Source organism: Chelonoidis abingdonii, chromosome 1 (genome assembly GCF_003597395.2).
Source record: "Chelonoidis abingdonii isolate Lonesome George chromosome 1, CheloAbing_2.0, whole genome shotgun sequence".
Taxonomy (NCBI): domain Eukaryota; kingdom Metazoa; phylum Chordata; order Testudines; family Testudinidae; genus Chelonoidis; species Chelonoidis abingdonii.
The window spans coordinates 226983813-227005851 of record NC_133769.1 but is presented as its reverse complement, the minus strand read 5'-3'; the positions used below and the strand labels follow the sequence as shown (position 1 = coordinate 227005851).

Sequence of the window (22039 nt, the reverse complement as noted above, 5' to 3'; positions counted from 1 at the left end):
TCCTATCTTTTTTAAGTCAAGGAATATCCGCTAAGGGATCATGATTTCCTTAAACTAATGTATTTGGTGGATTTAGTTGACATTCTTTTGTGTTTGTTTGTTCAGTGAGATTTTTTTGTCTGTGGATTGACTTTGCTCTTGATATTTGATACCTGATATTAAAAATTCAAAACTGGTTGGTTGTGATTGGTTCTGTAAGTTATATAGTATTATTTCTAGTCATTGATGGACCAAATATAGCTCCAGGAGGAAGAGGTTTCAGAAGGGTAGCCGTGTTAGTCTTGAAGTGAAGAAACAGATTGACAGAGCCAGAAGGGTACCCAGAACTCACCTAGTATAGGATAGAGCCAACAAAGAAAGTAACAGAACGTCACTAGCCATCACCAACAGCCCCCAACTAAAACCTCTCCAGAGCATCATCAAGGTTCTACAATCTATCCTGAAGGACAATCCCTCAGTCTCACAGACCTTGGGAGACAGGCCAGTCCTCGCTTACAGACAGCCCCCCAACCTGAAGCAAATACTCACTAGCAACCACACACCACACAACAAAAACACTAACCCAGGAACCAACCCCTTCCACAAACCCTGTTGTCAACTCTGTCCGCGTATCTATTCAGGGGATACCATCATAGGACCCAGCCACACAGGGTTGGTGCAAGGAAGTTTCACGCCCTAGGCAAAACTTCCACCTTGCGCCCCACCCTACAGCCCTGTGGCAGCTCCCTGCCCCCTCCTCCACCCTGAGGTGCCCCCACCCCTGCGGCAGCTCCTCCTCTGCCCTGAGGATCCCCCCCCCCCGGGAACCATGCAGCACCTCCCCACCCCACCTCACCTCTGCTCCATGTCCTCCCCGAGCACACTTTCCCGCTCTAATTGTCCTCCCACGCTTGCGGTGCCAAACAGCTGATTGGCGCTGCAAGCCTGGGAAGCAGGAGAAGTGGAGCAGCGACCACACGCTCAGGGAGGAACCACTATAAAAAAAAATTGGGGGCACCGCTTTTTGGTGCCCCCGAATCTTGGTGCCCTAGGCAGCTGCCTAGTTCACCTTAATGGTAGCACCGGCCCTGCAGCGACATCAGCCACACCATCAAGGGCTCATTCACCTGCACATCTACCAATGTGATATATGCCATCATGTGCCAGCAATGCCCCCTGCCGTGTACATTGGCCAAACCAGACATTCTCTATGCAAAAGAATAAATGGACACAAATCAGATGTCAAGAATTTTAACATTCAACAACCAGTAGGAGAGCACTTCAATCTCCCTGGACACTCAATAACAAAGTTAAAAGTGGCCATTCTTCAACAAAAAAACTTCAGAAACAGACTTCAATGAGAAACTGCAGAACTGGAATTAATTTGCAAACTTGACACCATCAAATTAGGCCCGAATAAAGACTGGAAGTGGCTGGGTCACTACAAAAAATAATTTCCCCTCTGTTGATACTCAGACCTTCTTGTCAACTGTTGGCAGGGCTTGCTCCGCCATAAGCAGGGGAAAAAAAAAAAAAAGGCTGTGATAGCGATCAGCTCTACTGCTGCCACTTCAGTCTTTGGCAGCAATTCCGCGGCTGGTCCTTTGCTCTGAGAGGGAGTGAGGGACCTGCTGCCGAATTGCCGCCGAACAGCCGGACGTGCCGCCCCTCTCCATTGGCCGCCCCAAGCACCTGCTTGCTTGGCTGGTGCCTGGAACTGGCCCTGACTGTTGGGAAAAGGCCACATCCACTTTGATTGAATTGGCCTTGTTAGCACTACAAAAAGTAATTTTCCATCTGTTGATATTCACCCCTTCTTGTCAACTGTTGGGAATGGGCTACATCCACCCTAATCGATTTGGCCTCATTAGCACTGACCCCTCCCACTTGGTAAGGCAACTTCCATCTTTTTGTGTACTGTATATTTATCCCTGCTTACTGTATTTTCCACTCCATGCATCAGATGAAGTGGGTTATACCCCACAAAAGCTTATGCCCAAATAAATTGGCTAATCTCTAAGGTGCCAAAAGGACTCCTCATAGTTTTTCCAGAAGGAAGAGTGAATCTACTATGGCTTCAATTTCTCAGGGAGAAGAAGCAGATCAACAGAGAATTGTAGAAACCTTTTAACTTCTGCCTTTCTGGGCCACAAGGGCTTTTTATGAGGAAAATTAGGCTACTATAAGTTTGATTGGCTTGAAAAATTTGTATTTAATTTTGTATCGTCTAATTAATGCAAAATAACTTACATGTGCATGCATGTTACTAATGATGCAATCAGATGTTTGTCTGTCTTGTTTCATTGTCTAAGAGCCAGAGTATTGGTGAAAGGTTTATTCCAATATTCTATTCTGGTTAAAATATATCATTTCTCACAGAAATACTTGTGCATACTTACTGCAAATGTGAGAGCTAGTACAAGTAAATCTACTACTCTTTGGGAAACAGAATGCTCCTGGGGCACAAACATAACAAACTAGAGTGAATATCACAAAAAATTGATCACAGTATAAATCCAACTCTAATTCCGACTTCATTTAAGCACCACACAAAGTATACTGTACTACAGTAAGAATATGTGTCAGCTGTCTTCATATTTATTATTACCATTATATATTTTTTCTGTTGTGGTAATGTGTAAGGACCACAATCAAGAATCAGGACCACATTGTACTAGGCACTGAACAGTGTCCAGGTGACCTCACAATCTGGGATTAAGGCAAATAGAATAAGTAAATTAATGGAGAAGGAGAGGAAGGGAGACAGCAGAAAGTCTCAGCAGTCACAGATGGTTACCAGACTGTATTGTTTTCTTGCACAGTTTCATTGCCTGATAACTTGAATAAGCAGAAAAGAATAAGGGCCAGGATGCACTACAATTCCAGATCTGTAGGGGACCTGTTTAAAAATGATTGCTGCCCAAATCAGTTACAACACAGTTCTATTTTGTAGTGCAGTGTTGTAACTGACTAAGGCAGCAATCATTTTGGTCTTTGGGACTGTGTAAGATTTGGACATGTTTTGGAGATGTTCCAGTCTATAAATTATTTTTAGGGTTACTTTTTAACCTCAGATGTGTGCCATCAAGGATCTACAACCTATCCTGAAGGATGATCCCTCATTCTCACAGATCTTGGGAGACAGGCCAGGCTCCCTTACAGACAGCCCCCGAACCTGAAGCAAATACTCACCAGCAACCACGCAACAAAAACACTAACCCAGTAACCTATCCTTGCAACAAAGCCCATTGCCCACTCTGTCTGCATATCTATTCAGGGGACACTATCATAGGACCTAATCACATCAGCCACACTATCAGAGGCTCGTTCACCTGCACTCTACCAATGTGATATATGCCATCATGTGCCAGCAATGTCCCTCTGCCATGTACATTGACCATACCAGACAGTCTCTACGTGAAAGAATAATGGACACAAATCAGATGTCAAGAATTATAACATTCAAAACCCAGTGGGAGAACACTTCAAAGTCCCTGGTCAGTTGATCACAGACCTCAAAGTCGCAATGCTCCAACAAAAAAACTTAAAAAACAGACTCCAATGAGAAACTGCAGAATTGGAATTAATTTGCAAACTAGACACCATTAAATTAGGCTTGAATAAAGACTAGGAGTGGAAGGGTCATTTCACAAAGTAAAACCTATTTCCCCATGCTAATTTTTCCCCTACTGTTACTCACACCTTCTCATCAACTGTTGGAAATGGGCCCTCCTGATTATCACTACAAAAGTTTTTTTTCTCCTGCTGATAATAACCCACCTTAACTGATTACTCTCATTATAATGAATATGGCAACACCCATTTTTTCATGTCCTTTGTGTATATATATCTTCCCACTGTATTTTCCACTGCATGCATATGATGAAGTGGGTTTTAGCCCATGAAAGCTTATGCTCAAATAAATTTGTTAGTCTCTAAGGTGCCACAAGTACTCTTCGTTCTTTTTACTTACCTCAAATTATTCCCCACTATGTGTGCAATGTGCACTTTGCAGCTGAGATTAGAACTTGGTCTCTAACTTTAATAAAGGAAGTCTAAAGAGTCAATAAGATGCTTGGAGGTGCTAAGACTATGGAAGCAAATATCTAGGTGAAGAGACAGTGTCCTTTTTTGAAATTCCCATGTCCTCCCACTCAATTTGCTTGCTACATGCCCTTTCACTCAATTTTTTTCACATATAAAACCTACAAGGATTTCAACCCATTGAATGTGACACAAATCTTCCTTAACAGGTTCTCAAAATGTAGCCCATAATGTTCAGAACTGTTAAGAAAAAAATAGATTTGTCTCTAATGGCCTTAAAGATAGAACCATGGATTGTACTGCAAAAGCTAAATAAACAGGAAAAACAAATCCACTGGGAACATTTATGTTCCATTGCTACTACAAGGGCTAATTCAGCAGCCTTTACTCATGTGAATAATCCCATTGGTTAGGGGAAGTAAAGGCTACAGGATCAGAACAAAAACTTTAATTCTATAGTTCCTGTTTCATATATAATATACACATAACTGAAGAGCAAAGCTATAATTCAATCATCCAACTAAATCAAACCGTGTTAGCCATTTATCTTATTTCTCAAATACTACCAACCCTCATGCATGCTTTATTAGTTTCTTTTTAACATCTTTTGCAGTCCTTCAAAATTTAATTACTAAATAGAAAATATATTTTAATTTTTTTTTTGGAAGAGAAAAACATCTGTGCTTGCAAGGTCACTTTATACGTTTTCTTTCCAAAATGCCTAATTCAAAAATAAGTTAGATCAGTTTCCCCCCCCAAAATGACTTTATAAACAGAGCATCATTACTGCAAAGTATATAAGAGAATTTAGCAAAAATAACCTCTTCTGTTTTGATTAACAATGAACCTGATAAGAGGGGAGGAAAGAATTAACCTTAAGTAAAAAAATTACAAGTCTGAAGTGTCTATAGTAGCTGGGGGAAAAGGCTGATAATTTGTCCAAAAATGTCCTAAATATTCCCTTTTAGGGATAGATCATCGGTGTCCCTGGAGTAGCCTGGGATGTCACAATCCCCCTTTGGGTCTCCCCATTGCCCCAGTCAGGAGTAAATGATGCTAGAGCTATACACAGTGCAATGTACACTCCCCAAAGTACTGGCTTGCTTTCCCATCACTGCCTTCCCCTCACCTGTCACTGGTGAACCCATTCTCTTAACAAAGCGAGACCCCATACTCCGGTACTTTTTTATATTACCATGTATGTTTTGACTTCAAAAATAACACCAAGTATATCAACTGTATTCAATAGTCAGTTGCTGATTTCCAATTTGGATTGGCGTACGGATGCCTGTGATAACTAGGATTGGCATTTTGTGCCTAGATAAAGTGGCTAGCATAGCACATAAAGTGCAGAGATTCTCCTGCATTAAGTTTAAATATTCTTTTTCTTACCTCCTCCACTTCAGGTGTAAATTCTTTTCTTTTGGGAGGATGCCCTGCTCCCGGTCGAAATGCTCCCATTGGGATGTTGATATTAGCCTGTCAGAAGGAAACCATGATGGATTCACCACACCAAAAAAAAAGTCTAAATGCAATGAAGTTACAGACAAAGATGTAATTGCAAAAAAAATGGATCACCTTAGTGAATTTCTCTGTGTGTTTTATATTTGTAGCCACTGCAGTGTTTTTACATAGTTGGTGCTGGAGTGATGGCTCTCATACCCTTTCATACTATGGGCCGCTTATAAAGATAAAGATCCTCTTGCTGGCCCTCTCCACCCAGCTTCCAGCTTCTGATCCCGCTCCTTGCCTGTGGCAACTACAGTGATTAGTTACATAAAAACGTAATATTAAGATGGTACTAAAGAGACAAAATGGAAATAATCACAGTATGGCAGCTTGGACGTTTCCCACACCCACCATCCTGTTCAAGTTGTGCTACTTATTTCCTCCCCCGTGCACACGGTATTAATATATTTATCAGTAGTTAGCTCCCTGTATTGCCTGCAGCCCAACCGCTTTAAGTTCTCTGGGTTACTCTGCAGTTTGGTTTTGTTCACCTGTACATTTGCTACCCTTCCAATTTTGGTGTTACCCACAAATTTGATCGAGGCTGGATATACACCAACGGAATGCTATTACCAGGAGATGGAGTAGATTCATACAGTGCTTAAAGGTGACTGTTTTTTCAGTTTTCTAATTAACTTGGTCAAAAAGCCCCTGGATTTTCATGGACAGGATATCAAGGCTCAGTCAAGCTGTGGAGTGCACCTAGTATGGGGACTCAGAGGTGACATTTTTGCTGTTTGCAGATGGTGTTGTCCTTCTTACTTCTTCAGACTGCGATTTCTGATGTGTACTCAAACATTTCTCTGCGGAGCATGAAGCAGCTGGGATCAGAATCAGCACCTCCAAATCAGCTGTCATGGTCCTCTCCGGAAGAAAGTAGACTGCTCTCTCCAGGTGAGGGGGGAGCACATGCCCTTAGTGGATGAGTTCAAGTATCAAGGGGTCTTGTTCATGAGTGATGGCAAGCAGGAGCAGGAGACTGGCCAGAGGATTGGTGCGGTGGTGGCAGTGAGGCGGGCGCTGTACCCATTCATGTTGGTGAAGTGGAAGCTGAGTTCTCAGACTAAGCTCTCGATTTACAGGTCACTCTACATCCCTATCCACACCTATGGTCATGATCTTTGGGTGATGACCAAAAGGACGAGATCGCAGATACAAGCGGTGGAAATGAGGTTTCCCCGCAGGGTGGCTGGGCTTAGTCTCTGAGAGAAGGTGAGGAGCTTGGCTATTTGGAAGCACCTTGGAGTAGAGCCACTGCTTCTCCAGGTCAAGAGGAGCCAATTGAGGTGGTTTTGGCACCTGATAAGGATGCCCCCTGGGAGCCTTTTGTTGGAATTCTACTGAGCACGCCCCACTGGGCGGAGCCCCATGGCTGACCTAGGACACACTGGAGGGATTATATCTCCCGGTGGGCCTGGGAATGCTGGGGAATCCCCCAGGAGGAGCTGGAATCTGTTGCGGAGGAAAAGGAGGTCTGATCCTCCCTATTCTCCATGCTGCCACTGTGACCCTCACAAGGAAAAGCAGCATAAAGGAAGAAGAAGGAGAAGAAAAGCTGCTAGACATCCCAAGAATCCTGGATTGGGCTACAGCTGGTAGGAAGGATATCTGCTTGATAGCTGATGGATTTGTCAACTTGTGTCAGAAGCAGATCTACAGACTTCATAAAAGTTTTAGAGCGATGGAAGCACAATAGTATTTGTAGTAAAATGCATACTGTAGTGTGGTTCCAGTTTAATTAGCGCATGAAGTAATTAGATCCGTTACCCCAAGCACCTTTCTGGGTTCAAATAGGTTGGAGTGTCAGGGAAGTTCACTAGTAGGTTCAATTCTACTGTAAATAAAATCAGTGGCCAAAAACCCCTACCCTGGCTGCAGTGAAAGCAAGTTCTATGTCTATCTGAGGTACTGATAGAGTATGACTACACTGCAATTAAAATCCTGTGGCTGGTCCATGCCAGCTGACTTAAGCTCACAGGGCTCAGACTAAGGGTCTGTTTACTTGCTTTGTAGACATTCGGGCTCGGACTGGAGCCAGGGCTCTATGACTCTGCAAGGTGGGAGGGTCCCAGAGCTCAGGCTGCAACCCCAGCCCAAATGCTACACTGCAATTAAACAGCAGCTTAGCCTGAGCTCCGGGAGCCCGAGTCAGCTGGCACAAATCAGTTATGGGTGTCTAACTACATTGTAGACATACCCATATAGCCCCCAGGACCATCTCAGCATCTTACAGTCTTTAATGTATTTAACTTCACAGTACCCTGTGAGGAAGGCAAGTGCTCTTTGCCTCAGTTCTCCATCCATAAAATGGGGATCTGAGGCAAAGAGAGTCTAAGTGACTTGCCCGAGGCCACACAGGAAGCCTGTGGCAGAAGAGGTCTAAAATTCCATGCTTGCTTTCCAACACTGTTCCTCTCCTGTGCTTTGGAAAGTATGTTGCTATAATTACCTTAAGCAGTTAGGCCGCCAGTTGGTAAGTTATGCTTAATAGTGTTTGAATTGTCATTCATGGGTCAAATTCATTGTGCTGGTAAAGGGAATGGCAAATTTTACCTCTTTGCCTTAGACTTGGGAGGGATTCATCCACCTGGGAGGGTGGGCAGAGATTCTATCGCTCCGTCCTCTGGTTTTTCCAGTCAAGGATCTTAATATTTCATCAGCCGTTCCAAAGGATTTTCACTAGTGGAGGAAGCCAAATCAGCACAACCCCTGGCCACCTTAACCATGACCTTTCAATGGCCAGTGCTTCTCCCTGTTGGAATCAGTGGAGGTACTCTAGAGTTATGTCAGTGCAACTGAGTTCAGGGTCTGATCTGTTATCTATACGAGAGTTCAGACAGAAAGTTGCAGGCTAGTTTAAAGAGAATGAATGATAGATCAATATGTTTACAGCCCTGAAGAAGAGCTCTGTGTCGCTCAAAAGCTTGTCTCTCTCATCAACAGAAGTTGGTCCAGTAAAAGACATTACCTCACCCATCTTGTCTCTCTAATAGCTAATATTACTCTCTGACTATAAATGGACAGATAACATGTATGATGTGTCAGCTTGATGGCCTATTATACAGTGATCTGGACTACTAGAACTGGACTTCTTTTTACAGTCACTTGATTCTCTGGCTGGGAGTGTTGCAGAGACAAAATATACAGACCGGAGAGTTTGAGTGCCTTCTACTGCCCTGCAACAACCCAGAAGGCCAGTTTAGGAATGTTATTGGTGAGACCTGAATGGAGTCATTGTCACCTCTATTCATCCAGAAGAACAGATGAACAAACTGTAGGACCACTTGGAGGTAATTGTGTTACAATAAATTGAGAAAATATGAAAGTTTTCAGAGCTCTGAACAGAACAGAGGACCTCCACTAAAACCTTAAACCAGAAAAGCACTTAACTAAGAGGAAAATCCAAAGTAGTAAATGTTGACAGAATGTATTATCAGCTAATACTATAGAAGCATTTCACACAGAGATTATTGACAGCTTCTTCAATTACATTCTTTCATGTCAGTGTATGGATATGGATCCTTAAATTTCCATATCTGTAGCACAATATACGTAGTCATTTCCCTAGATGTAGGACCTACTGTATCGGTATGTAGTAGCAAAAGCTCATAATCCATGAATCACTACAAGGTATAGTATATAAAAGTCACTGACACCTTGTAGTATGGATCTATGATAGCTGCAAGAGTAATAGGCATCAGTTGCACCGTAGAGTTTCTTACTGCAGCACCTTCCAACAGCATTCCCTAGAACTGTTGTAAAAAGCATTTGTGCAGTGATTGCTTTTCTAACATTTGTAATGCAAGACTATTTCATAATTTTGACTTTCTTAAAGTATTAAACTTAGTGTTTTGGGGGCCCAAGCTTTTTTTTTTTTTTTTTTTTTTTAAATACTAACAGTTATTTAGATTTTTAGAGTTTCAATTTTGAAGTTGGAGAAAAAATCTTAAAAGTACCCAAAAGTATCCACCCCCCTACTCTTTCAGTAAAGAAAGAAGAAAACCAATTTAATTCAAAATGTGTTTAAAACAAGAAAACTTGTTTACGTATTACATATTAAGATTAGTAGTTGATTAAAACTTAGATCCAAGTTATAAATCCCCTAAACTGTGAGTTAATAATGCAAATGCTTTTGAAATCTAATATATAAAGGGTGAAATCCTGACCCCTTGACTGAAGTCAATGGCAAAAGTCCGTTGATTTCAAAGCCAAGACTTCTCTCAAACCATATAAAAAAGTCAGTTCTGTTCAGTTAAATCATACTTAATAATACTCAGAATTAACACACATAAGCCTTGCAGCTTCAAAATGCTGCACAACCATTAGCTAATTAATCTTCATAATATCTATTAAAAGTTTTTATTAGTTTAAAATCTAACATGAGCTCAGTCTGGGAATGATATCCTGCACTTGCTGGAAGAGCCAGTCTTTGGGGCCTAGAAAGCATATAGTAACCAGCCTCTGTGAATTGACAGTGAATTGACAGAAGATTCTAGGATCATGTTTGGTTTCATTAAAAAAAAAAGAAAAACAACCAAATAAAAAGTATAGCTCTTATTGTTTTAAGACTGCAATTGACTTCAGTGGGAGAAGAATTAAGGGGTTAGTTTCACCATACTTTGTTCAGCTACTTCCCAGAGGTGTTGTGACTGTTCTGAAGTTAATGTTTGTAAAAAGACTCTAAAAAATACAATTAACCAGAATGAGCATACACTCCTACCTGGCACAGTCTTCCGGTTGATTACTCTACTATATTTTGGTTTTCCCATAAAATGTCTTGCTGAATAACAATGTAGTTAAATTGAATACTGGAACTATATATTTTGTTGTTCAAAAAAATGAAGAGATGAAAACATGCAAACATTAAAAGCTGTGCCATCTATCTATCCCATACAACTACTACAATGGTATTAATTCTAAAGAAACCACTAGGATTTTCAGACATGGGATTTGCTTATAATAGTGATTGGCTGTATATATGGAAATTCCATGGATTATCCTATTGTGTTTAGCAGACCCATCAACAAACAGTATTTATCCTGGGAAGGGCTATTGTTTTTAAATCAAATCTGTGAATTTTTTTTTCTGTTCAGATCACCAGCAATTCCTCAGGTCAACATTTTTATGTGCTTTCATGTCTACCAAGACTAAACTTTTACTCTTTTTAAAATAATCACTAGCTAACACGTGTGTTGTTCATTACAAACAAAATGCAGATTGTGAAGCAAATGATGTAGAAATTCATTATTTTCTGATATTAGAAATATAAGTACTGTCTCTTACCTGAATGGATCTGACATTTGAAACTGGCCGTTTTGACATTCTTAAGAGAGCGCCTTATCCCTGCAAGCAAAATGAGAAACTGTTACAGGCTCTGACATTCAGATAGCAGAGCTTGATAAACTAGAACTTAACCCATACTGCTTCTTGAAAGGCATCCATTTCATCAGCCCGTCTACTCTTTCAGACTCAGTTTCAGAGTTGTTGAGGTACTCCCTCCAATACCTGAGGGAATGAGAACACCTGAGCTTTCCTGGTTAATCTTTCATAGCCAGAAATGGTGATACTGCTTTCACATACAAAAATAATAGTGAGGGGAATCAGAAATTCTGAAGACACTAAGGACTTCCTAGAACAAGCAAATAACAGGAGGAAGAAGTTTGGGGCAAACAGTGCACTGTTACTGTTGCCTCATAATAGAAATAGAGGTTACAAAAGCCCGGAGCCTGAATCTGGCCTTTGCAAATAAAAATGTAATCCTGGAGAATACTTTTTTAACAAATAAAAATGTATCCATCACCTGACTCCCAAAGCTTAAAAAATCTCTCAACTCTATTTGTGTATAGACTCAGGGCTGGTGGGGAGGGGGAATTGACATAGTTAAATTATAAAGTCATTGGAAATCTTCAGGTCACAGAGAACCTTCCCTTCAAAGATTTATGTTAAGTAGGTTTAGTATGTTTTTGAGCAATAGCTTAAGAAGGAATTAAGAACAGAGACCGTTTCAGATAAACATGGAAATACTGATACTGACTTAATATATGAATTCACACCAGGCCACTTACTCAGTTCTATTGACTCTGAAGTCGAGGAGTCAGTAAAGACTGAGGAGAAAGCAAGAATCAGATTCTACCATCAATTTCACTCAAGCAACCTCATCGGGTTGAATTTTGCCCTTGTTTTTTTACTGTCTTTTCTGTGGGCTATGTTTTCAGTTTGAGTAGGCCTGTGTAAGGATTTCGGGACCAAAAAACCCATCATGCAAATCATAAATTGTACAGTTCCAGGTGCTTTTTTCACTGTGATAACCTAAAACCAGACATAGTTTAAATAACTGCAATGTGCATTTTGTTGTCTGTTAGACTGACTTTGGTAGTGAAATCCGGTCACTGAAGTCAATGGCAAAACTCCCAGGATTTTACTCCTTGCATTCATTTTTTTTTTTATGTTGCTATTGTGCATGGAAAGTAATCATTTTCTCAGATGACTGATGGAAAGTGGACCTATGCTGTATTCAGTGAATGCATTTCAAGTGAGTGCATTATAAAAACCCACAAACTGTTAGAAAGATATGATCTATTATATCTTATAATAGGGGAAAACTTAATTCATTTATGCTATGATCTTTTTCCCATTTCTAATCACAATTAAAAATGAAAACAAAGGCAAAGGAAATTAATACACATGCAAATTTAAAAATACTTTGGGAGTGCTTTAAAACCACAGCAGCAATGAAATTACAGTTAAGGCTTCTAGCATATGGCAACCCCCCCTCCCCCGCCACCTCACATGAAACAGCTGATATACTTCCACCAGTCTTTGGCCATACTTAAACATGGGTGGGTGAGGAATTAGATTAAATCTTTCCTTAGAATGTCTTTCTTTAAACCAAGCCATCTTAGTTTTTGTAATATGTTGTGAGTCCCTAAGAAGTGTTGAAACTGATTGCAATCAGATACTGGTTCCTAAAGAGAGATGTGTGATAAAATTGTGTAGGATTGCTTTTGGAGGAGGTGATTTTTTTCCTTCCAGTTCATGCTGCCCTCATTACTACCAGAGAAATCAGGACAACAGCACACTGATGAGTAAAAATAGACAACCTTCTCTGGCTGCATTCCCTCCCCTCCTACCCTCCCCCCAATTCACCTCTAGCACAACTATTGGCCATCAGATGTATAGAAATAAAGCTTACATTACTGCAATATCTTTATCTCTCACTGCACAAAGATGGACATGGTTTAATAAATATATATTTTTATAAATGCTTTTATTTTGCCATGTATATCTGAGAGATAGTCAACAAAATGCTGTTACTCACATTCTATTCTTTATGGCATTTTGAGCAGATTTGCAAACTCGAACAAGTTACAGTTCACATTCAGTATCAGCTAAGAATTTCAAACCCCTTTGCCAGGCAAATTGTCTGACACACACAAAGCCTTGTTCTCAAGCCTCTTTGGCTTCCCCACACCTTACCTTTTACCTTTTATGGCCTGAATGCAAAGACAACCTTTGAAAGCAATGACACTCTTATTTCAGTCTGAAGTTGTTTAATGCCTGACTTCCAGTGCAAACTCTTTTACTTTGTAGTGAAATCACTCATGAACAGGAATATTTGATAGTAAGGAATCAGTCAGTATTCTGGAACGAGTTTAAAAAACAAAGTTATCTCCTTCAGCTAAAAATAATTCCCGAGAGAGGTGCAGAAAGATGTGCAGCTGTCTGGACTGACTGATTTCTTAGTCAATTTGCTTTAAATACAGCTGAGATACACAAGGCACTATCATAATTTCCATCTTTCTTAATCCTACTGTACATAAGCAGCAGGGGAAAACAAAAAAAACCAACAAAAACCAAAAAACCCAAACACTGCATGCGGTCCTCTTATCTCCTGCTGCACTCATGAAATCAAACACCATGGGTGTTTTGGCCAGAAAGCTGCAGTGTGTTTTCTTATAAAAGACTTTGACAGGAACTACACATCACTGTGAAACCTAACTGGTACTGAAGAGAAGGAGAAACCCACACTTGGCTTCTTCCCCTTTGCCAGGCAGAAACTTACTACATTCTGCAAGCAAATACAATAATAACATAAAGTTTTCAATAACACAATTGTCTCTGCCTCCACTACTGTATGCTGCTATGATTACAGTGAAGAAAACTTAACTCTCTCCCATACCCACTCCCTCCCCAACAATTTTTTTTACCAACTGTAACACATTTTTTTTAAAAATTAAGCATATTTCTGGTAAAGTATCCATGCTGCTGCATAGTTTTGCTTGTGATGTCACTAAGTATTAAAGCAGCTTTCTGTTTTAAATCTTTTAAGATCCCCATAGATTATAAAGCAGTAGCAATAACAATCTGCACTAAACACATTAATATGCAGCACAAGATGTTAAAATAAACAGAGAACTATAACTACTTCAGACACATCACAGAATCTTTCAAGTTTGCAAATGACACCTTCAGCTTAGTTCACTTATTTATTTATATGAGAAAAGTTCCAAACCGTCAAGTGAGTATATACTCTTCTTTTCAATGCTGAAAGAGACACCTTCTTCAGTCAGCTGAGATCTTGACTGTGATCCTTTAAATGTGTCTGAAATAGCTAGAGTGCTTTGTGCCTGTATGGTACTGAGAGCTGTTCAGGGCTGGAGTGGATCTCAATTTAGAAGCTAAGTGTAAAAGCAAATTCCTGCCATAGCTTGCAGTTGTTCTTCCTAAATATAGTTTGATGCGCTCTGTAACTTCATTCCCTCTGAGACACTGGAACTCTTAAAAACAGGGTTCAAGTGTCAAGCAATTGCTGTTAATGAAACACACCTTTGGGTCATTTTTTGCTGTCACACTCACTGTAGTTTTCGGGTGTTCACAGGAGCAAAGCACATAATGGTAGAAGGCAGTGCAGATCCTTAAACTTTTCCTGTTCTGTTTCAGGCACCACTTGCCCAATGTTCTCTCTTTACTACTGCACCAAGCCAAGGACTGATCACAAACACACATATTTTCAGCCATGTTTTTAAAAGAAGCTCACTAATTTTGTCTCAATTTTTGGGGATCCAATTTGACACACGTTGAGTCTGAAATCATTGGAAGCTGCAGGTCCAGGGGAACTCTGAAAGTCAGGCACCAGCTAAGCCCCCCAAAAGCTGAGGCACACAAAATGAATGAATTCTTCTGAAAATGTTGGCTCTAAGAAATATTTGTTAAATGTTAGGGATCTGGGTTAAGAAATGCTTAGGAAGTACAAATGGGAGCAGTCATTGTAGCTAATGCAACAATAAGTCCACCTCATTGTACTATATCATGGCAGAGTACAGACATGAGCAATCATCCCTAATACCTCTTCCGGTCATGCACATTAGACATCTCTTGATCCTCTTTAGTGAGAGCTCTAAACCAGAGCTGTCTGTACCCCCGCAGTTGTGCTTTGCACCAAACTGCAGATTTTCTCATCAGTCCAGGTCACACAGAATCACAAGAAATGGATCACATTTGTGTGACATCATCCCCTTGTTCACACTCACATGACTGCAACCTCCAGCTCATTGTGATGTCATGGGAACTGACATTCTTCCTCTCCCATTACTCCTGCTGCAGCTGCTCCCACCATGTCTGACCAAGGACACCAATAATAAAAGACAGCAGAAACCAAAGAAAGCTGCTGTTGCAGCAGTTTCATCATCTGTAGTATGGTGTCGAGTCATGCCGTTGCACTCTCTTATGAGTAATGGATGCATTTGCTGACATGATACACTGCAGTGAGGTGGCTTCCACACCTACATATTTCAGGAAACTCTCCAACCAACCTCCCATGTACCCCATCATTTTTTGTGCAAGTTTTGTGCAACTCTGTGTTCTGAACCTACTACTCCTTGGGACAGGGTGTATTGACCATAAGCTGAAGTTTATGCTCATATGCAAATGATCTACAAATATATACATTAACTCATTACATAATTTGCAGATGTCGTCACACAAGAAGCTGCACAAGACTTAGCAGCTATGGGCCCAATTAGTTGGAGCCATAAGCCTACGTGGCAGCAGTAGCGCTAATGAGTGGTACTGCACAATCCAATATGAAAAACAAAGTCAAAGCATTTTTTACCTTAACTGTACTGAAATATTAACTGTTTTATTGCCATTTCAGCTGGCTTTTCCTTTTCATTTCATTCGGCGGCCTATGGGGGATGAATTATCAGCTGGTCTCCACTGTGCACAATACACACAAAATGCTCAGCGCATACATCTGTTTGTACATGCAGTTGACTCATTGGAATGTAGAAATGGATAATTTTGAGTGTAAAAATTGTGGAGATGAACAATTTTCAAACTTAATTTTGATGAAAAAGACATTTATAAACAGTTCATAGTTTGATTTGTAATGTCAGAGGTAACTCAACCAAATGAAAAGAAAAAGCCATCTGAAATGTCAATAAAACAGTTAATATTCCAGTATAGATATGGGTGAAGTTGTTGCCATTTGGCTTTAGTTCATTTGTACCCCAGTTCTAGTGTTAAAATAGCTCAAATATTTTTGAGGCCAGGGGATTTTTACACTTAAAACATGTCAAACTTCACGGCTTGATTTTTTGAATTTTTGCTAGCAGTGGAATTTTTGCAATATATTGTGCACTCGCCGCTCATGCTTGCAAGGCAATTTGTCCTGCCTTAAAGTGCAGCTTTATTCTGTGAAGTTACTCTTTAAAAACTGCATTGTGGTCAGTCCACATTTATTGTCTTAATGATTTCCATATCAAATGCATTCACTTTACAGGTAAAAAGATGATTTCCTAACTGCCAGTCCTGTACATTTAATTTCTTTCACTTGATACTACAACATGCATGCTACATATTTACTCTCCTAGGATATGAAAAGTCAAACAGGGTTCTTTCCCTAATTATGTCATCACCAGAAATAAAGGCTCTGCTGTCCACATAAGGTCTTTACTTGCACCTCTGAAATTTCACTGTCTCCAGATTGTGCTTAGAGTGACAGCGATTCAGACCTATTTCCTCCAATAGATTTGCACATTAGTAACCAATAAGAATTTATTAAATAAACCTATTGATGCATGAGAAGGAAGAGAATTGAGTTAAGTCTCTAGCTTTGTTAACTACATTGAGATAAAAGGAGTAAAAATCATTAAAAGTACAATTTATCACTAAAGTCAGAAAATGTCACAGCAGATTTGTTGAGTAAATGTCAGTTTTACAATCACTTTGCAGAGAACAGCCCCAGATGTATTCTACCCTATAACTTGTACATTCATCTGCCATATACATTCAGTTGCTGATTTAACAAGTTTCTAGTATTCCCAAAGAACATGGAACATAAGAGCTACCATACTGGGTCAAAGCATGATCCCTCTTGCCCAGTATTAGGTCTCTGACAGTGGCCTGTACCAGAGCTTCAGGGGAATGTACAGAACAGGGCAATTATGAAATGATACACTCCTGTTTTCTACTTCCAGCATCTGGAAGTCAGAGGTTTAGAATCATCCCGAGCATGGGGTTCTGTCCCTGATCATTCTGGCTAATAGCCATTGATGGACCTACCCTCCATGAACTTATCCAGTTCTTTCTCGAACCCAGTTATACTTTTGGCTATCATACCATCTCACGGCAATGAGTTCCACAGGTTGACTGTGAAAAAGTTCTTTTTGTTGTTTGTATTAAACCTGCTGCCTATTAATTTCATCGAGTGAGCCTTGGTTTTTGTATTGTGTGAAAGGATAAATAACATTATTCACTTCTTCCACACAAAAAGCATGATTTTATAGACCTCCATCCTATCCCCCTCTTAGTCATCTTTTTTCTAAGATGAACAGCCCTAATCTTTTTAGTTTCTTCTCACATGGAAGTCATGCCATATACTTGATCATCTTTGTTGAGCTTCTCTGAACCTTTTCCAGATCTACTATATCCTTCTTTAAAGATGGGGCAACCAGACCTGCACAATATTCAAGGTATGGGTGCACTATGGATTTATATAGTGGCATTATGATATGTTCTGTCTTATTTTCTATCCCTTTCCTAATAGTTCCTAACATACCATTAGCCTTTTTGACTACTGCTGTGCACTGAATGGAAGTTTCCAGAGAACTATCCATGGTGACTGCAAGATTGCTTTTTGAGTGGCAACCCCCATCATTTTGTAGGTATAACTGGGATTATGTTTTCCAATGTTCATTACTTTGCACTTATCAACACTGAATTCCCTCTGCCATTTTGTTGCCCAGTCACTCAGTTCTGTGAGATCCCTTTGTAACTCCTCACAGTCTGCTTTGGATATAACTATCTTGAATAATTTTGTATCTTTGGCCAGCTTTGCCATTTCACTCCCTTGTTCAGATCATTAATGAATATGTTGAACAGTACAGGTTACGATACAGCATGGCCAGAGGGCAGCAGCAGAGTGTTAGCAGGGAGCCTTATTCCCTGCAAGGGGAGGAAGGTTTGCTAGAGATTAACTAGAGCACCTGAAGCCAATTAGAGCACCAGCAGTCAGTCATGTGATAAAACCCCCCTGCTTCAGTCAGACAGTGTGGGAGTTGAAGCAGGAAGGTTTGGTTGGAGCAGAGAACAGTTTTGAAGAGAGACCAAAAAGAAAGTTTGGAGGAGTGCTGTGGTGGGCTGAGAAATGCAAAAAATAACCCTAGGTAAGGGGCACCTGGCTTATGTAGAAGGAGGGCAAGAAGCCCCTTCACAAGCTGAAGGGCAAGAGAGGGAAGAAACCCAGGGGAAGGAACCACTAGTTCAAGTGGTTCACCACAAACCTCAAGGCCCCTGGGTTGGGACCTGGAAAAGAGGGTGGGCCCAGGTCCCTCCTCAAGGACACTAGTGGGGTAATTAAAATACTGATTCAGAGGCAAGTAATGGTGCCCTGAACCTTCCCCAAAGAAGAGAGAGTGCGAGACCCAGCATAACAGTACTGGCAATTTGCCACAAGATGCTAGTAGAGGTCCTTGGGGGATCCCCCTATTTACCTCTCTCCTTTGTGAAAACTGACCATTTAATCCTAACCTTTGCTTCCTATCTTTTAACCAGTTACTGATCCATGAGATGACCTTCCTTCTTATCTCAGGACTATTTAGTTTCCTTAAGAGCCTTTGGTGAGGGACCTTATCAAAGGCTTTCTGAAAATCCAAGGATACTATATCAACTGGATCACCCTTATCCACGTGCTTGTTGATTCCCTCAAAGAATTCTAATAGATTGGGGAGGCATCACTTCCCTTTACAAAAGCCATGTTCACCCTTTCCCAGCAAACCATGTTTATATATGTGTCTGATAATTCTCTTCTTTACTGTAATTTCTTCCAATCTGTCCAGTACTGAGATTAGTCTCACTAGCCTGTAATTGCCAGGATCTCCTCTGGAGTCCTTTTTAAAAATCAGGATTACATTAGCTACCTTCCAGTCTGGTACATCTATGCATAATAGACTATAGACTCAAACCCTAATATTATTTTTAGGACTATACACACATATTATATAGAATCACTATGTACTATACTATGAGATACTGAGAACGCACCAGGAGTAGTAGTTCACTTGTAACAGAAAAGACATTTTTGTTCAAAACATACTTAGAAGCTTGTCTAATGAACATTCATATCCACATTGTTAAAAAAAACACTTTTTAACTTGGAAAATAGAAATTGTATAACAACACTAATTGCTTGTGTATATCTTACTTTTTGACTGAGATACTTCACTATATAATATCTGTTTCTTTACCAGGTCACCTAGGAATTTATTTAAAGACTTTGCTCACTGGGATAGCCTCATGACACACAGATCTCATTGTCCTGAGATTCCCAGGCGGAAAGCAGTCGTACTATTTTACTCCATCATGCTTTAGTGCAACACAAACTATATAATGCAGTCTAGAACACCAGACACTACAATGAGCAATCACAATTTCCATTCACTGTACACAGGCAAGGCTTCTTAAAATAAGAGAATCAAAAAACATTCTTGGGTGTCTGTCTCAAAGGACCAGCTCCAGCCCTTTGGGGATGAAAAGTCTCACTCCCCTTAATTTTAGCTATAGAAATTCTAGCTGGGTATCAGGGAAAGTCATATCTGTAAATAAGACTATCCCAAACTAGTACATATTCATGAAATATAGTACATTTCTATCGTTGTTGCTTGAAGAGGTTTGGGAAGGAAGGTGGAGATTTGGGTCCCAGTATGAGATATATTATTCGCTTTATCCAACACATTAATGATTGAAATAGCTACCTATATCAGAAAAAAATAAGTTATGAATGAGTATTAAATGTACAGAATCTACCAGTGGGAAGAATTATGACAGGATTCAAATGGAAGATCTTAGAGAATGAGAAATGCTGATTGCTTTCTTTCTTATGGAATCTTTATTTTTGTTCATTTCTTTTTTCCCCTTAATACAATAAATGTGTGATGTGCAGGAGTACTTGTAAGAGACTGAATTTTATTTTCTGGGCCCAAGTACCTGACATAGGTCAGTGTTACAAAAGTTTAATACATCTGTCAGGGGCCAATTGCCATCCCGGGTCTAGAGGTTACTCTTCCACTTAATCTAAACTGAAAATAATCTAAAAGCTCTTTAACGATTGAAAACATAACAGTTTTGAGGGTTAATGACAGACTTCAGTTGTGCCTATCAAAGAAATGTCATTTGAAGAAGGTAAATGACTTAACAAAGTGTCATGTAAATTATATATGATGTATCTTTCAGTTTTCCCTAACCCACACAAATGTTTAACATGAAGAAAAGAAAAGAATCATTTTCTCCTGAGTTCTTGGATAATTATGCCAACACATTTAATAACAGTGCAGGGTTATTTAAACAGTGAAATACATAAAATAATATGCAAACAGTGTTTACCACTCACACAATGTACTAATGGAATGGAAATCATAAAATTTTATTAACTTAACCAATATTTGTTGCAAATACATTTGAGTTGACAAATGTTGTTCTTTCTCTGTTTTTTTTTTTTTTCAAATTGAAGATTGGTGATTATTGTTACAATTTGTTCCACAAAGAAATAATTAGCCTTGTATCAAGGAGAGTGGTCTCATTAGACGCTGCCAGTTGACCTTGTTCTAAATCCCGAAGTTCTAACATCTTTAATAGCTGTGTTTGCATTATCAAAATTTTATATTAGGCTTTTACAAACCACATTGTGAATGTAACCCATACAAATCCTAGAACATAACAGCCTTGACCACATCTAATAGACAGAAGTCATATTGTCCTTTGCCTCATACTCTTTGTGCACAGCATTAAAATCAAAACCTTTTGATAAATTGAAATGTGGGGTTGTAGAACAAACAATTATGTTGTTTAAGTTCTGCTCTTAGCAAAATGTAGCCACCATATATAGCATAACTGACAACATAAGAAGAGGGTCAGTGTACTGAAAGATTAAAATACATACACTCCTTGAAAACAATGTACTGATACTATAAATATCTTGTCTAAAGCACATCAGTGAGTCAATATCATTTTGAAAAAAAATTAAAACCATTACACCGCAGCATCTGATTTAGTTCTTGGCAAATAACTTTTGGGGGAAAAAAGAACCAGCTGAATTTGACCCCAGATTTTGAACACAAACAAATCTGATCTTTTTTGAAAGTTCAAATAACCATTCAGTGTATTGCCAATGTCATGACAAACTCCTTTTGGTGAATGCTGTCTCTGGCAGTTCTGCTGAGCTATGGTAGTCTCTGTCTTCAGTTGTCAGGTTAGGAGGGTTCACTGGGTTTTGTGGAATGGAAATACATTTGGGGGTCCCTTGATCCCCAGCAGCACATGTAATAGATTTGAATAGAGTTGTTGTCCAAAGCCTAGCAGACAGAGTTCAGACTAATTACCGATGCTCCCTCCCCCAAATGGCATATCAACTAAGAAAAAGAGCTGGTGGGACATGGTAAGTCTGTCTGGGTAGAAAAGCATACTAGCGCTCAGAAGTCTGTTTGGAGAGAGGGAGTTGAAGTGAAGCAAGACAAATGTGGTGGACTGGAAGGAGTGAAACATCAAGGAGACCTCAAAAAGTGTGAATAAGTTCAGCTAACAAGAATCCAAACTCTACAGGATTTATCTATAATGTCTTCTGAACCTTATGTGGCCCATCAGTCACTGAGTTCAGACTGTATACGCTGCAGATGAAATAAAAGATCCAGATAATTTCAGCTACAAGAACTTTCAATTTCCTAGTTTATCAATAACAGGAAACTGATCCTTTTGTTGCAGTTCCCATTAGAAACATCCAAAAATACATTTTTAACACTCCGCTTCTGCAACTTCTGAAAAAAATCATATAAATAACAAGAATTAATGCTTTGCAGTATCAGGACTTGCATAATTCTATCACAGTTCAATGATCTCTATCAAACCTTACTTTTATTGAATGTGCTAAAGGAACATTTTTTTAAATCACCTGTGGTCTCCTGCAATTTAGTATTATAAATATACAAAAGTAAATCAGTAAGTGGAGTTAGGGTGG

At 39.7% G+C, this 22039-nt stretch overlaps 1 protein-coding gene across 4 annotated transcripts in view; it reads right to left on the bottom strand.

Moving 5' to 3' along the window:
* Window positions 1-14169, bottom strand: part of SMPX (small muscle protein X-linked) — a 66694-nt gene extending 52525 nt beyond the window's left edge. The window contains exons 1-3 of one of the 4 annotated variants that reach the window (XM_032781207.2): window positions 14045-14169; window positions 10816-10875; window positions 5416-5502 (exon numbers count right to left, since the gene is read on the bottom strand). In XM_032781207.2, coding sequence (XP_032637098.1) covers window positions 5416-5502; window positions 10816-10854 — 126 coding nt within the window. In that variant the 5' untranslated portion in view covers window positions 10855-10875; window positions 14045-14169. Of the gene's footprint in view, window positions 1-5415; window positions 5503-10815; window positions 10876-13008; window positions 13124-14044 lie in introns of those variants that run through there. The other 3 variants (XM_075060025.1, XM_075060027.1, XM_075060034.1) reach the window with 3 other exon arrangements.
* Between the last annotated feature and the right edge of the window lie 7870 nt (window positions 14170-22039).